This window comes from Schistocerca nitens, chromosome 2 (assembly GCF_023898315.1).
Source record: "Schistocerca nitens isolate TAMUIC-IGC-003100 chromosome 2, iqSchNite1.1, whole genome shotgun sequence".
Taxonomy (NCBI): domain Eukaryota; kingdom Metazoa; phylum Arthropoda; class Insecta; order Orthoptera; family Acrididae; genus Schistocerca; species Schistocerca nitens.
In genome coordinates, this window is record NC_064615.1 from 368,143,815 (window position 1) to 368,160,297 (window position 16,483).

Below are 16,483 nucleotides of genomic sequence, written 5' to 3' on the forward strand. Positions count from 1 at the left end.
GGCCGCAACGCTGCTCTAAGATCGCGTCCAAATCACCTTCCTCATCAATGACCCTGGCGTCCTGTCCTGCTAAAAATGTGCCCATCTCATCTCCGAACCTATTCCCGTCAGTAAACTGCCCCTTATCCATTATTCTATCCTCTTTTGTTTTAGCTTCGATCGATAATAGTCGTGCCTTACTTCTCGTTATCATTCATGAAAAACAAATTTATCTAGAATGCACAATTAAATTAATCTACTCCATATATTTTTTACACATAGACATAAAATTTCAACAACGCTGTTCCAACGCTGTAATCACAAACACAATTTGATGTGGTACAGAAACCGCACACAAATCCGACAAAGTGCGATGTGGTACGGACACCACATCAACGAAACACAAAAAACAATGAACAAAAAAAATATATACACTGAAAACAAAAACTGTAATCATGCGCCGCTACTTAAAACTAAACGCGGAACTACCAGAAAAAAAACTTGGGTATTAATCAATAAAAAAAATTTGAGAAAAAAATTTGAATGTTCGTACGAAGAATACTGTTTGTTAATCAGTGATTCTCAGGAAAGATCCGAGGCTAAGGGTCGCCATATTATGCGAGGTGCCGGGGCTAGCAGTGTATTTATCACTAAATTCTACTAGAATCCACATATGTAAATCATGCTCTAAGCCCCCCTATTCTAACTCCGACTTTTGCTGTTGCACAAGGATAAAAAAAATACGCGAACTGACTCTAATCAACCCTGCCAGTGGAGTAGAAGAGAGTTTGGCACCTGCAATAATTTAATTTGATAAATAAGTTAAATAAACAAAGGTTTCATTAGCATAGTGAGGAATGATAGGGTTGCTCTATCGATTAACAGAATGAAAGTTCTGTCCAAAATAACAATATGATTTATTAAGACTAAACACTGAATAGTAAAAGAAACACAGGAAATATAATACATCAAATTGGCTCAAATTTGGAGATTCATACAAACACTGTAAAGGTGAAGTTGTCCCTAAACTAGATCGTGAGGTTTAAGACGAGGTGGTATGTGGAGCCAATTCCTTTCCACTCAAATCTCAAGAGAGACACACAGCTAACCCAACAGTAATTGCTGCTACTCGAAACAGAACAAAGTTAGAAAAGGATGAACAGGCGCGCTCTGCTGAGCTCTGATTGTCACCTAGGAAAATCCCTATCTGCCGGTGCTGCGGACGTACATTACCAAACGGTCTTCTTATCTCCCAGAACACGATCTGGCGTACCGCAGGCGAGGGCTGGTTGCTTCGACGTCCTCGACCGAAAGGCGACTGCCGACTCCCCACAAGAGCACCCGTACAGGCCGAACACAGAACATTTCCGCCCCCACGACAGTGGCCGAGGTTAAACGTTCCAATCAGCAACTCGAAAACCGGCGGAAATTCCACTCCATTGCCGGAGCACTACCATTCCACCAATGGAGATTCTTGGCGCCAATTTCTGTGCTGATTTTGCTACATCACGGCGCTATGCCCTGAGCAAACCAATCACCGTTACTATTTCGCAGAAAGTGCGGGAATTTTCCCGCCACAACTGCCAGGGTACACAAGTCATTCCCACGCCTCGCTGGTAGCCCGCCAGAAAGTGTTTTCGCTAAGTTTCTCCGAAGTAACGGAACCTCTAGCCCAGCCGCTACTTCACACCCCAGCGGGCGTGTCTCTTGACAATGTCGGCGTCTGCAAAGCATTCACTCGACTGCCTCACACACGTCGGCTTAACCCGCCTGTCACCGGACCACCCGGGTGACGAGAGACGCTGCGTGGGAAGTCCGCGTGTGAAGGAATAGCAGCCCTCCACCGCATGCAAATAGAGAGGAGAGTCGTAAGATAGAAATATGAGAGGGGGCTCATGCCACCTTTCAGGATCCTGTAGTAAAAGTCCATAGTGCTCTTCCTCCAGGCGACAACATCTTTGCCATACCGGATTAAAGTTTTTCGAAGAGCAGGTTTTGCACACTGGATCCACCAGGATATGGTAGACGGATACGTGGGTCGGCGTCTAGTACATGTGATCCAAGTGTCTTCTATTAGAAGTCGACAGTCAGGTGAATTAAGAAGTGCCGTGTTCAGTTTCCATAAACCACGTCCGTGCCATACTGCCTGTCTTGTGAGAACAACATCACAGAAGTAAGCCTCATGGTCTGAGAAAGCAACAGGCCAGATTTCAGCCTGTCGAGTGTGTTGAATTAGGGATCGCGAGATGTAGATGCGATCCAGTCGGCTAGAGGAGTGGGCAGTGTAGTGCGTAAAGCCCAAAAGATCACCGTGAACATGTCTCCACGTGTCGACAAATTGTAGCCGCGTGACGACTGTTTCCAGAGCTGCGCATGGTGAGTGACGTGGCAATTGATCCTGAGGTCGCTGGGTGCAGTTGAAGTCTCCACCCATGACCCAGTCATCGTGTGATCCCATAAAAAGGGGTGTGACTTCATTCGCGAAGAAGGCATTGCGTTCACGACGGTAGCTGGAGCCCGACGGCGCATAAATGTTGACGATGCGTACACCAAAGAGAGTAAGGGCCATACCTCTGCCGCTGGGGAGGTATAGGACATCTTCGGCAGGAAGACCTTCGCGTAAGATGATGGCAACACCACTACCGGTGTCCGAAGCGGGAGAAAGATGCACCGTGAAGCCATGTGGTGGTGAAAAATCGGCGACATGCACTTCCTGAAAAAGCGCAATATCTATGTCCGCATCATAAATCATATCGCAGAGCAGCGCCAGTTTGTGGGGCGCACGAATGGTCGCGAGGTTAATCGTTGCGACACGATAATGCTGGTGTTGGAGTCCCACAGGCACAGGTGGGGCTTCTTCTTCAGGAGCGACAGGTCGTCGATCTTGCCGGTCCGCTGAAGAGGCTGCTATTGTGGAGAGTTTGCGGGCGCGGGCGCAACCGATGGGGGTGCCCCATCATCAGCAGCGTCCACCCCAGTCCCTTCGATCTCCACGTCGTCTGCCCAGGAGACTGATACTGCGGTAGGGCATCGGCTGTGCACATCATCCACGTGGAGAGGAGACGTAGTGTTCGTCTCATCGGATAGGCTCTCTTCAACGTCGACCTGTGGGGGCGACGGCGCCAGTAAGGAGGGGTGTTCGTTGCCAGTGGTCGCCTGTGGCTGGTCGTTCGCATCAGACTTTGGGTCATCAAAGAGCGGTTTGTCGTCCATCTTCGGGTCTGCATCCCTGGTATCCATCCGTAGAATGGATTCATCAGGGGGTGTACGGCTACGTTTCTTTCTCTTTCGTGTCGACCCTTGTTTTCGAACAGGTCGTTTAGTGTCCGATTGCGGGTGGCTTTCGTCGGAATCCGGACCAGTCTGAATGAAAGCGGAAGTAGGTACCACTCCCGGATCAACGACCATCTCAGTAGCATTTTCAGTCACAGTGCTGCGATGATTCGGCAGGTCAGGATCTGGCGTCTGGGGCACCTCAGAAGGAATCTCAGGAGCGGTTGCATCTACCGGATCAGACGACGTCAACGGAGCAGGAAGACTCTGTGTAGACGTGCTACCTTCCTGGGCAACCTTGGCGTATGTGACAGGGATCTGAGTCATCACCGCTGGGGACGCTGCCTCGCCGACCGGCGTCTCAATCAGGCGGCGTCGCATGCAGGCGGATCTGACGTGGCCTTCTTGGTCACAACCCGCACATGTTCGGGGTTGGCCGTCGTACATGACAATGGCTCGCACCCCGCCAATGGTCAGGTATGATGGAATATGTTTTTTCAGTTCAATTTTGACCTGACGCACACCATTAAGGACATGGTAGGTCGTGAAGGTTTGCCATTTTTCCTCTACGTAACCGATGACGTTACCGTATGGTTGTAACGCAGAGACAACTTCGTCCTTCGGCACTTCAAAAGGTAGTCCAAACACCCTAATCGTGCGTTGACCGTACTCTGCGAGTACAAGTGTTACAGCTCCGACGTGACCATCAGAGTATTTGAACTTAAGTCCATTGGCATGGCGGCGAATAACATCTTCACACACCTCGGTGTTTGTCATTTTAATATGAACGACACTACTCGTGATCGAAAAATGGATTCCGATAACGTGGTTAGGATCTAAACGAACTTCTTCACGTATGAACGTTTCAACTTCATGTGCACGAGGTCGCGCATGTTCAGCTGGGAAGGAAACTTTAAGGGTCGCACGGCGGTAAGCGCTCGACATGTTGTTCACAAGCCTTAAAGCTACAACGCGGAAGTAAACAACGCCTGCACTGGCCGGCGCGCGGGGCCGTCCGCAAGCTGTCACGGCTGAGAGCCGACTGCTCGTCCGGGATTTGAACCCGGGACCTCCTACACCTAAAGCAGGAATCATACCCCTAGACCAACGAGCCACCTGCCGGTAGCAATGAAGGTCATCCCCAGCAGTCCAGCTCCGAGGAACACAAACTTTCATGTAAATCAGAAAGAAAGGCGTTTTCTGAAGGCAGCGCTCACCACTGTTGGGAAGAATATTAAAGGCAATGAATATAGAGTGAATAATTTCATCGCGCTCTGCAGATGAACAGACGGTGGTGTTTCACTTTCGTCACGTGGTTTCTCAGTGTCAAGGGAAGGCAAATGCACTAAACAAAAGAACATCGGGAATCCGAAACACCAACTCATAACGAAAAGATTGCGGAATATACTGCAAGAAAAACCTCCAGAAGACGACTCCTGAAGGCGTCGGTGCCGTAAGAATTATTCCGTGCAGCAATGATCATCTAGGGAGAGCCAACTGTATGTGTCGCTCCACCACACAACTTTTTTTTATATTGTTTTACCTAAATTTCCATTACCTGTTCGTTACAAGAATACCGTGTGGCTTTCACTTGGTCTGCTTCGTCCAGCAGCGATAGTAGTAAGTAAATAGACCACAGTATCATTAAAAGTAGGTCAGACACAAAAATCGGAGTTGCGTGTAGGTCATGTTATTCCGCCTTAAAAATGCATTTGTCTGGCTGGGAGTAGTGGCGTACTCCCGTAATCCATGCGTCCGGGAGGCCGAGCCGGCCGTGGTGGTCTCGCGGTTCTAGGCGCGCAGTCCGGAACCGTGCGACTGCTACGGTCGCAGGTTCGAATCCTGCCTCGGGCATGGATGTGTGTGCTGTCCCTAGGTTAGTTAGGTTTAAGTAGTTCTAAGTTCTAGGGGACTGATGACCACAGCAGTTGAGTCCCATAGTGCTCAGAGCCATTTGAACCGGGAGGCCGTTGTTGTGGGAGAGATCTGGGAACGAACTACAGATTCGGCCGTTTCATCAGCTCAGGAACGACCGCGATGCTCTCATCGAGCTCTGCAGATTGACCAGATTGCAGTGCGGAATTTTCGGCTAGTGGTGCCTCGGGGTTAAGAGAAGTCGACAGCTGTGAGAAAAACTACATCGGGAAACCGAAACAAACGACTCATAACGAAAAGATTGCGAAATGTACTGCGAAAGTAAAGCTTCGAGAAGACGAGCTCTGAAGCCGTCGGTGCCTTAACAATCATTCCGTGCAGCAGCGATAATCTGGGAAGAGCGAGGGGTGGGTACCGCTCGACCACACAACAAATTTAATATAATGTTCTACTTATTCTAAATTTGCGTTTCCAGATCATGACTAAAATACTGTGTGATACAGCTACCGCTCAGCCCAGTCTCCTTGCCGCTAACGAAGTGATTGCTTTTGGTGACATCATTTGTAATAGCGACTGCGCGAATTGACGGTACCTCGTACGGAAAGCAAGAGTAGCTGATGCTACTGAGGACTCGGCCGCGAGCATTTCCGACGACTTCTTGGGCTCTTATTCGTGATGGCATTCAGACAGGCAAGGGTGCTGTCGATTGTTGCATACGAATGCGAAATACCTGCATTGTGCGTTTCCGCAAAGTGATTTTACGCCAAAGTTGCGATCGTCCTACAAGTTGTGGTTGGTTGGTTGTTTGGGGGAAGAGACCAAACAGCGAGGGTATCGGTATCATAGGGTTAGGGAAGGTTGGTTGGTTTCGGGGAAGGAGACCAGACAGCGACGTCATCGGTCTCATCGGATTACGGAAGGATGGGGAAGGAATTCAGCTGTGCCCTTTCAGAGGAACCATCCCGACATTTGCCTGGAGTGATTTAGGAAAATCACGGAAAACCTAAATCAGGATGGCCGGACGCGGGATTGAACCGTCGTCCTTCCGAATGTGAGTCCAGTGTGCTAACCACTGCGCCCCCTCGCTTGGTACAAGTTGTGTCAGATGTGGAGCTCAGAGCGTAGCAGTTTCCGTGGTGTAGCTGTTATCACGTCTGCCTAACACGCAGAAGGTCCCCAGTTCGATTCCGGGCGGAAACACTTTTTCGTCGCACTCAACAAGACACTTGCTACAATCTCTACTGTGACCATTTAAATCAATTTCAAACGTCCCACCACCAGGGTGCAGATAGCTCTAATGATACATGAAACTCTTTCAGAACCGGCTGCTTGGTTTTTGTGCTTACCTCGAGGGCTGGGAATGCGCGGAACAGACGCCGGCATGCCGGTAGTTGCTACACGTTTGCACAAAACGCAAGGGCTCGTCCGGAATTTGACCCGGGACCTCCTGCACCCGAAGCAGCAATCATACCCCTAGACCAACGAACCTGTTCGTTACGGCTAAGCGCTGCACATGACTGACGCCTCCGTTCTTGGTATCACCATGCAGAGCTGCTGCTCACCCAGCGTTCTCCCTGGCTGTTGCGGTTTGATTGTTTTTATCGATGTCTTTTACTATAGCATCTTCTAGAATCGGACAGAGCTCGTAGCCGATGCCCTTGCTTACGCAGGAAAAATCTGTTGCTACTACGGGTTTCCAGGTAGTACAGCAGCAGAGCCGTCGTTTCCGTGGTGTAGCGGTTATCACGTCTGCTTTACACGCAGAAGGTCCCCTGTTCGATCCCTGACGGAAGAACGACTTTTTTTTAAACCCGTTTTCGGATTCCATTTCCGAGAGAACGTCACGTCTGCGTATGCAGGGATAATAAATGTCGTGTGCTACACGGATATCGCGTCATTTTACTGTCAAATGCTCTTGCTCCCATACTGCACCGGTATTCAGTAACTCAGACCGCTCGTAGCTCCATTCTGGCCGGCAAAATTTATAATCCATTTCTTCAGGACTACTTCAAGTGCGCTTCATACTGGCCTTCCTGAGCTCACTGCACTCGCCTTGTCACAGCTCTGTTGAAGTGTGAAGGTAACTAATACTGAGAAACTCTTATCTACGCTCAGTCTTGTATCCCACCCTTTGGTTGTCGTCTTCGCTAATCAGATGAAGGTAGACTGCTCCACGATTGAGCTTCGTCTCCACTCACGGTGCACATGTTCTGCAAAAACAACCTTTCTTTTCCGTTGCATGCAAGATTACTGTCGGCTCTTCTACAGCAATCGACCTATGTAATTTACTGGTGTCAGATTCTTGCCATACCAAACGGACCCTTCATGACCGTGGTGCTACACAAAGCGTGCTGCGGCAGGCATCTGTTCTTCATTGCAGAGCTGCAAACGTGGGTGATGTCCACCTACTCTTCCACACGGTCAAAACGGCAGGGCTCGTCCGGGATTTGAACCCGGGACCTCCTGCACCCAAAGCAGGAATCATACCCCTAGACCAACGAGCCAACTGCTGGTAGCGATGAAGGTCATCCCAAGCAGTCCAGCTCCGAGGAACTTTCATGTAAATCAGAAAGAATACCGCTTTCTGAAGGCAGCGCTCACCACTGTTGGGAAGAATATTAAAGGCAATGAATATAGTGTGAATAATTTCATCGCGCTCTGCAGATGAACAGACGGTGGTGTTTCACTTTCGTCATGTGGTTTCTCAGTGTCAAGGGAAGGCAAATGCACTAAACAAAAGAACATCGGGAATCCGAAACACCAACTCATAACGAAAAGATTGTGGAATATACTGCAAGCAAAATCTCCAGAAGACGACTCCTGAATGCGTCGGTGCCGTAAGAACTATTCCGTGCAGCAATGATCATCTAGGAAGAGCCAACTGTAGCAGATTCACCAAAACAATATTTAACATTTTTACAGCTTTAATGTAATTTATTCTGTTCTTATAGCTTAACTCTATACAAAATCTGTGTTGCATTTTTATACAAAATAAATAATCGTCGATACTACCAAAACATTTGTAACCTTCTCTGACAGCTGACAATACACTAAATATCCGATAAACCTAACGCTGTACATATACCTTTCAGACATGTTTACCAACATGATGACGAAAAAGTTGTGTGAATCGGACTAGTACAACACATGAAATTGCGAGTTCACCGTTGCTTTTTGTGCAATCCTGTCATAGCAAGAATTATTGTATTTCAGAGGAGCCCATCAAAGAAAACTTCTACTTCTTAGCTGAATGATAACGTAAGAAAAGGCTTAATTTACACAGAATAATTGCTCTGTTTCGTGTTCAAAATCCTATTGGGATACATTCATCGATTTAGGATAACAGAAGACGAACATGCATTCAGATGAACAGGGATCTGGTTATGTATTTGTAATAGATATGTGAATCAGGGCTTATGACTTCCATCCTTCGTTAACGTAAATTATTTAGTCTACAATGTTGAGTTTTGGATGAAGGTAGTCGTCCTGTGTATTTCGTATAGTGTTAACTCATTGGTCTAAAAAATAAACGCTGCCAGACGTACCTGCACACTACGTCGCCACTGAATAGCGCGCCCAGCGGAAGCGCCGCCACAACTTTGTTAAACAGCCTATAGAAGCACTTCGTGACAAAGCAGGGTAGTCAGAGTGGGGACTCGCTCTCTCATATACAGGGCCCGGATTTTAATTACCCAAAAAACAGTGAAATATGCAAGCATTTATGACCTAAAATTTACATAAATACAACCTTAAAAAATAAAATATGACTTAATAGAAGTTCATTTAAAGCATTCTTGTTTGTTTATTTAATTTTTTATTCGCCATAAAGTAATACAAAATTCACTTCTCAGAATATTGTAAGTATAGTTCTATCTTTCTGTAGGGTTTGTGGCTCATTTGCACCCATTTTTTAAATGTCTGAATGTTTTATTTTCTAAACACAAAGTAGAGTGAAAAGATCATCTATCGAAACAGTAAAACAATGTTTTTATTTCTACATAGTATTTAAAGCGTTTCACATTATTTAAGACCGTATGTCAATCTTCAGTATCTGCAAAGTTGCTCTGGATCACAAGGTGCATTTTCAGGTTTTCCATTGTCAAAGATCTACGGTTGTCGCTTAGGATAGTTTTGTACCTGGAAAAGTTCCTCTCCACTTCACGAGACGTCACTGGAGCGTATTTGAAGGCAGCCGGGTCACTGGAGTTAAACTTTGTTTCAGTATCTTCAAATGTTTCCCTGAAATACTGTCACTAATTTTGCGCAGTGTAGAATATCCACGATTCCGTTGGAGAACACTTTGCAATTTGGTTTTCACTTTGTCAGCCACGTGACCACGAGCTCGACCCAACACACTCTGCACATGTTGCACAATACTCAGGGCCTCACATAGCTGAGTGCCAACAGCTTCCAGTCGTTTGATGGCTTTTGATATCACTGAAAAATTGGCATTGATGTATGCCAAGTTTCGAGACAATGTATCTGTAAAAACTTCTTTCACAATTTTGATAGCACTTGATTCATCGTTATCAAGCTCACAGAATATTGCCTTTATTTGGGTGTAGTTGGCGCTGTAATACTCAGCAGCATTAAGCCAAGAACCCCATCATGTAACAACAGGTTTAGGTGGGAGGGGCGTTGAAGGTGCTTGTTCCTTGAATTTATGCACCCGAAGTGGAGCCTTGACATAGATTTTCTTGCCACAGGAAATTATTTTGTCCACGTCAGGGTAATTTTATCGCACCTCTTCGGCAACTCTGTGCAAGGCAAGTGGTGTACACCATACTGGGGTAGAGAATATGAAGCCCTTTGGCTGCTTTAGCCATATATGAAGCACCAAAACGTTGTCTCTTTTCACACCATCCGGCCACAGTAGCTTCAGAGAGTTGTCAAATAAAATATCAATCGTCGAATTGTTTACTCTATCGAGAGCTTCACACGTTAGTAGGAACATATCTCCATGGTCATCAACTTTTAGAACACCAACAACAACATTTGCAATATATCGCCCACTAATATCCGTAGTTTCATCTTTTGCTCAGCAATAGTAATTCGTATTTTGTTGAGCACATCATTGTAGCATACGGATAAATAGTTCCTTCTCACATCAGTGTAGATTCATCTGGAACTGGATGTGTTGTGTAATTCTCCAAGAACCGTCTGAAGCGTGGATTCTTCAGCTTTTCCAATGGGATGTTGCAGGGCACCATCATCTCACACAAATCCTTGCAGAATAATTGCACGGTTGAAGATTGACCTGTCTGTTCAAATAACAGCGTTCGCCTGCTGTAATTTTCAGCACTTCGTTTCACACAGCTGCTGTGTTTAGCGGTATTACAGTGTTGTTGCACATTAAAATGCTTTTCTGCACTAACTTTAACTTCACACAGTTTACAAAGTAATATTTTCCCATCAGTACTAAAGCATTTCTCTCCAAATTCTCGAACATATCCTCGCAACTTCACGCTGTCGGAGCACCTTTGCTTTAGGCATGTTGAACAAGGCAAACGCTGTATTCAAACTGGTTACTGGGAACACCGGTGCGACTACGATGATTATTACGGCAGAAGCCGCCTTTGTTGGCTCTGAGAGCGTATTGTCGACTCTGCGCAAGACTGTTATGGTACACCGATTTTCTGCTACCGTCCTGAGAAATAAAGCTGTGTACTAGTTTATCTTTCATAATAGCATGTAATATATTGTCTCATGAGCAACATATTCATTTTCTTGTTCGTGTGTCCCGTAAGATACGAGAAAAACGGTATATGCATTTTTGGCAAAAGTTGATGGAAATATGATTGACCTATTGTATTAAAAGTTAGCCGCAATATAATCTATTACTAAAATTTGTTGAAATATGACTTTATATGCACAATCAAAATACATTTTTCGACACTAAAATGCCTAGATTTGTGTATAAGTTGTTCTAAGATTCACCCTATAGTTCAGAAAAAAATATGACTTGTCATTAAAATCCGGGCCTACTCATATATTTACCGACAGAGCCAGCGAATTAACGTGACGTGATATCGAGTATGAATACACCCTGACGCGCCGGGGGGTGCCGTTGACGGGTAGTGAGAATCGATATTGTAGTTCGCTCTTCGCTTAAGGGTATAAAATGCCGCAAAACAGCTCTGCATCTACTCGTGTGTGTGACGTCGTTTTGTGTTTTTAGTGTCCGCCTTCACGCTTCTACGTTCACTTGTGCCGTCGGATTCATCAGTGTTCTGAGCGCCGTGTCAACGTGTTTTCAGTGTCGTCATCGTCGAGTGTGAACGGCTCCGTGTTTTTTGTGTATCTGTGACCACTATTTTTTGCCCGTCACTATGTTCCTTTCCATTCTCCATTATTGTACTGTTCTTGTCAACACTATGGCTGAAGAGCGGCATACCATGCCGCTGCCAGCCTACCTGATTGTTCAGGTGTTAAAATAACAATAAAGAAAAAAAAAATTCTGCATCTGCACACTGTAACTGACGTAAATGGTTGAAGATTATACTCATAAAAAAACACACCCAACGTTGGGAGCAAGTGTTTATATTTATGAAATCCAAAGATCATGCCTAATTCTTGAATTTATAAAATTCAGCTTTTGTAAATTGAATCCCAATTAAGGTCATTGGCTATGGCAGTACACTCTGCAGATAGATTTTCATGTTCTATGTTTTGTGAAATACTCGTAGGAACATCTGTCTTGTATTTCATCCAATCTTTGGTAGAAGCTCTCTGTTCGGTGTTCAGCTGGAAGATCTCCGATAAATAATAGTGGTGCAGAAGTAGAATCAGGAATACGATTATGTTTCGAACGACAGTGGTTCGTGTTGAGTTACTGAGAAATTCCTTTAAGCGAGTTGCCAGAAGCAATGTGATAAGGTGCCTTAGCGTGCAGTGCTCCAAAAACAAGCGTATATTGAGGTATGTTTTGTAAGAGAAATAAGTGTACGGCGCTGTTTCGTAATTTTTGACAGAACATATATTATTCATGGTATCCATGGTTGCAGTTTTAGTTTATGAACCCCAAGTGCATCTATAAACGGCACAGTCGGGTTGAAGGGAACGTGGTTTTTCAATTATCAGCAAGTACATTTGAAGGACATAGTCCCTAGGTCATGAGACGTTCACGCCGCCGCCGAATGAACAACGAGATTTAGTTTTAGAATGTATCCTTTCTCTCTCATTTTCTTGTTTACCATCCAGTCTTCTTGTGACACTGTTTGGGACTAATTTTTTGTTAATTATTTGTTCCCATGGATCAAAACATTGTATCCTGCCAGCCTGTTGTGATATTTTCCGGTGCTATGTGTCACAAATTTAGTTTGTACTTTTCATTTGCCATATGTTCAGAGTCCTAACAAATGGCATGTCCAATTTTTGATGTGTACCGAACTACACAAACATACGTTGAGACGTTGCCCCAATATAATTTTTTGTGACTCAAAACTGTGTGACATCAAATAATTGTCACGAAGGTGGTTTTTCTGTTATAATTAGCCAAGTGAAAACGTTAAAAGTAAAGCAGTTTCTTGTTCCAGGTTTGGAAATACTTCCTTTACAAGACACGCTATACTAGTATGGGACAAACCACAAGGATGCTTGCGTTACTTCAGCTCAGATCTTCCACCTCACAACAAAGTTCTTCTGCCTGCACTGTCTCCCACAATGGAGATGGGAACAATAGTCAGTTGGGAAAAAAAGGAAGGTTTGTGTCTGCCAGTATTCTGTGTTTTGTGCATATTACAGTGATGGAATATTACACTGAAATTGTTACTCTACAAACTGCTTATACTAAATGGCAGATTCATTTAAGAAAAGTCAGATACATATTCAAACATTAGAGTGTTCAGGGTTATATCTTCCTGGTGCCCAGTAGATAATACGAGCAATGCATCATTTTAGATAAAATTCTTCTACATATGAATGCACCAGATTATGAAACGCACGAATGTTTCCTCATGACAGGGTGCATACTACTAGTCTTCTGCCTGTAAAGCATGTTATAGAACATGACTTCTATCCCTGTCACAGGATGGGGAAGGGGAATGGCTTTTTTTTTTTTTTTTAGCCAAATAAAAGATTGGTCATTGAAACAGCTCTCACTCTAGGCATGTTTTATGGTGCGCATGTCTACAGAGAGGGTAGATTTGCTGTACTGTACATGCATTCATGTCAAAATGGCCCACTGTTCTTTTTTACTGAAAACCCTTCCCTAGTTTTCTCAAGACTGCCATTGGGATGGAATGTCCACAAACAATATAGATTTGTCTTGAGGTTATAGTTTACATTATAGAACTTTAGTCTTTCTGCCAGCTGAATAATCACATGGCAAAGCACCTAAAGTCTCCATACAGGTTAAAAGTCATTAGAGAACAAAATTGATTATTAGTTGATTGGTTGATTTGGGGAAGGGGACCAAACAGCTAGGGAAATACAGAAGTGTCCGATTCCACCTGTCTGCTTTGACCCATGACGTCACAAATATCGCGGAAACGACCATACACTAAGACTCCAATATGGCGCCTATGATGTCATTAAGTAAACTTGACTACAAACACGAAAATACATTGAAAAACCAACACACACACACGTTCCACAAAAACCCCAATGAAACTAACGGGACAAGTGTGGGAAGTTGGGGGTTTTTGGGTGGGGACAAAGTAAATATAAACAAATTTAGACACACACCACCATACCAAACCACACAAAACAACAAAAAAAACACAAAACTCCCCAAATTCCATAGCTCAACAGCAGCTCCCGATCCCACAAATTGGAAATGAACACTTATAGCTCAACAGCAGCTCCCGATCCCACAAATGGGAAGTGAACACTTCCCTTGACCTATATAGGTCAAACGAATCTACCGATACCAAATCATAAAACCCAATACTACAACCACGTTCACAATCATCACTACCTCAAAAAACACAACAAACCAACAAAATTGGAATCAAAAACATGACATCTCCACATACAGCCGTCCCTGGTCCAAGACACCGAAACTTTAGGAAGCCTCATTTCTTCACGACATACTGAACATTTCATGACTTCGTCCAAAAATCTGAATAGTTGAAGAAATTTTATATAGACAACGTACTGTCCCCCATCATTGCCGACAACCGAAAACTGTTGACTTTGTCAGTCATATCCATACCTACCAAAGACACAAAAAAAGCAATTTACCAAAATTCACACACGACGAACAGAAAAAACTACAATAACGTCGAAATAACAAAACTAAAAATGTTGACTCACTGAAAAATAATCTGCTGAAAGCACAGTCTCGATACTACACACATGCAATGCTATCACACAAATGAACCCCATATGCCACATAACACGCTACCCGTAAACACACCACCAGAGAGAACCACCAACCGCAACAATACGCCACCTATAAACACGCCACACACGCAAACTAAACCAAAAACATCACCTAACACCACCAGAGAGCACCACCAATCGCATCAAAACGATACTTACAAACATTCCACTCACAAACTAAATTCCGCTCCGTCGTGATGTCACATACCACAACAGCCTTACGTCACGGGTCATGCCGACGGGTGGGATCGGACACTTCTGTCAACCCACAGCTAGGTCATCGATCCCATCGGATTAGGGAATGATGAGGAAGGAGGTCAGCCTTGCCCTTTCAAAGGAACAATCCTGGCATTTGTCTGAAGCAATTTAGGTAAATCATGGTAAACCCCAGGAGGGACAGACGTGGTTGGTAATAACACTGATACTTTCAACAAAGTACCCCTCCTATTGATAATAGGGGAAGGTGGTAAAGGATGTTCAGTAATTTGCAGGTACTTTTGTATTCTGGCAGCAGATTTCTTCAGGATTTTCTTAGTGCAAGATAAAAATTCATTCACATAAGAGTATTCCTCTTTTGATAACTCTCAATGTCAATAAATAGTGTGCACAATTCAGTTCGTGTGTTTTAAATTGCAGAACGTAGGCGTGTGATTGGAAAATTAAAATTAGTAAAAAGCTTGATCTGTAAATACTGGCTGTACTTGATCATATTTGACTCCATGAGGCCAGAACACAAAACATGAACTATTAAAACTTAGCATGACAGTGGCATTGTCTATCATCTCAAGAGATGAAATTAAAAAAAGCGTGGGTTTCATTTGTTCCCCATTCAGGAGGTCCACTAGAATATTCAATAGAAATGTTTTGTCTGCCAGTGCTATCATCTAGAACAAAACACACTTGATCAGCTGCTACTCATCTTATTTTTTACACATTTTCTCCATACAGATGCGTTCTTAAATTGCTTTGTTTGGAAACAGACTTTCCATTATACTTCTCCAGCTAAGGTTTCATGATGGGATTGTTAATCACAGAGAGGGTAATATCTACAGATGGGACTATTGTAAATGTGTAAAAAGAATTCAGTTCAACTTGAACTGGAAAGATGCCAGTATTTTATGTAGGTTCTCCGGGGTATACTGTTGGTGGAAGGCTCTTGGGTTTCTAGCTGGGTGACTCTGTTAAAATACCGCAACATAATTTGACACTGTCACCCAGTTGGAAACCTGAGAGCTTTTCACTAACAGTGTATTAGGGGAGCCCACATTCACATAAACAGCACCTGTACGGGTAGGAAATGCCATGCTGCTTCAAACAACTGCAGAAGGAATGCACGAGGAAAGCGAAATTGCTAAGCACACTCACTTTTTTTCAGTGACATTAAGATGACATCCTGTCACGGTTTGCATAATTATGACACCCAGTGAAATTGTGGAAGACTAACTGCATTTTATGATGCACAGGCATGGCCACAGTGAAGGAGTGCATTCGTTTTACTCGGAAAGAGCTGGACAAGGATGCATGTACTCTGTTCGCATGCCACCTGCATATGGCAACGACAATACTGGCACATACCTGGGAGTGGGTGGACTGAAGCTCTTAACACAGACAGCAAAGTACCGAAACTACATGCTGCCACAAAACAGCTTAGCAACTTTGACAGACTGTCTGGTGCTTAGACAACCAACAAGGAAGCAAATAAATCAAAACTATTGTAACAATGAAAACAATCAGTTATTGACAAAAAATTTTAATTGGATAGATAAAAAAATCTTCCTTCTCATTCTGTACCGTATGTCTCCCCTGGCCCACAATTCTTGGTGACTTTCCTGAAGTCTACCCTTTTTCTTAGACCTCTTCTGTCCTTTTCCTTCGTCTCTCTTCTTTCACCTTCAACCTTCTGCCTGAAGAAGGAGCCACTGGCTCTGAAAGCTTGCCAATTACAACAGTCTTTTATGTGTGTGTTCCGCTGCCCCTTGGTGAGTACAGAGTTATTGTAAATTTGACAAATGAAGTACTGGATTCAGCTAAA

General features: G+C 44.2%; 1 protein-coding gene and 3 non-coding genes across 4 annotated transcripts in view; 2 read left to right on the forward strand and 2 right to left on the reverse strand.

Annotated features, from left to right (window-relative positions):
- Positions 1-4,294: 4,294 nt before the first annotated feature.
- Positions 4,295-4,366, reverse strand: Trnal-uag (transfer RNA leucine (anticodon UAG)). Its single transcript has one exon. It is a non-coding gene; the product is annotated as a tRNA-Leu (tRNA).
- Positions 4,367-6,254: 1,888 nt separating this feature from the next.
- Trnav-aac (transfer RNA valine (anticodon AAC)) lies at positions 6,255-6,327 on the forward strand. The gene has a single exon. It is a non-coding gene; the product is annotated as a tRNA-Val (tRNA).
- A 1,232-nt stretch (positions 6,328-7,559) lies between these two features.
- Positions 7,560-7,631, reverse strand: Trnap-ugg (transfer RNA proline (anticodon UGG)). The gene has a single exon. It is a non-coding gene; the product is annotated as a tRNA-Pro (tRNA).
- Positions 7,632-11,825: 4,194 nt separating this feature from the next.
- The window catches only part of LOC126236186 (dihydrolipoyllysine-residue acetyltransferase component of pyruvate dehydrogenase complex, mitochondrial), a 77,498-nt gene continuing 72,840 nt past the window's right edge, over positions 11,826-16,483 (forward strand). The window contains exons 1-2 of the mRNA XM_049945286.1: positions 11,826-12,045; positions 12,663-12,829. Of these exons, the coding sequence (XP_049801243.1) occupies positions 11,927-12,045; positions 12,663-12,829 (286 nt within the window). The 5' untranslated portion in view covers positions 11,826-11,926. The remainder of the gene's footprint in view (positions 12,046-12,662; positions 12,830-16,483) is intronic.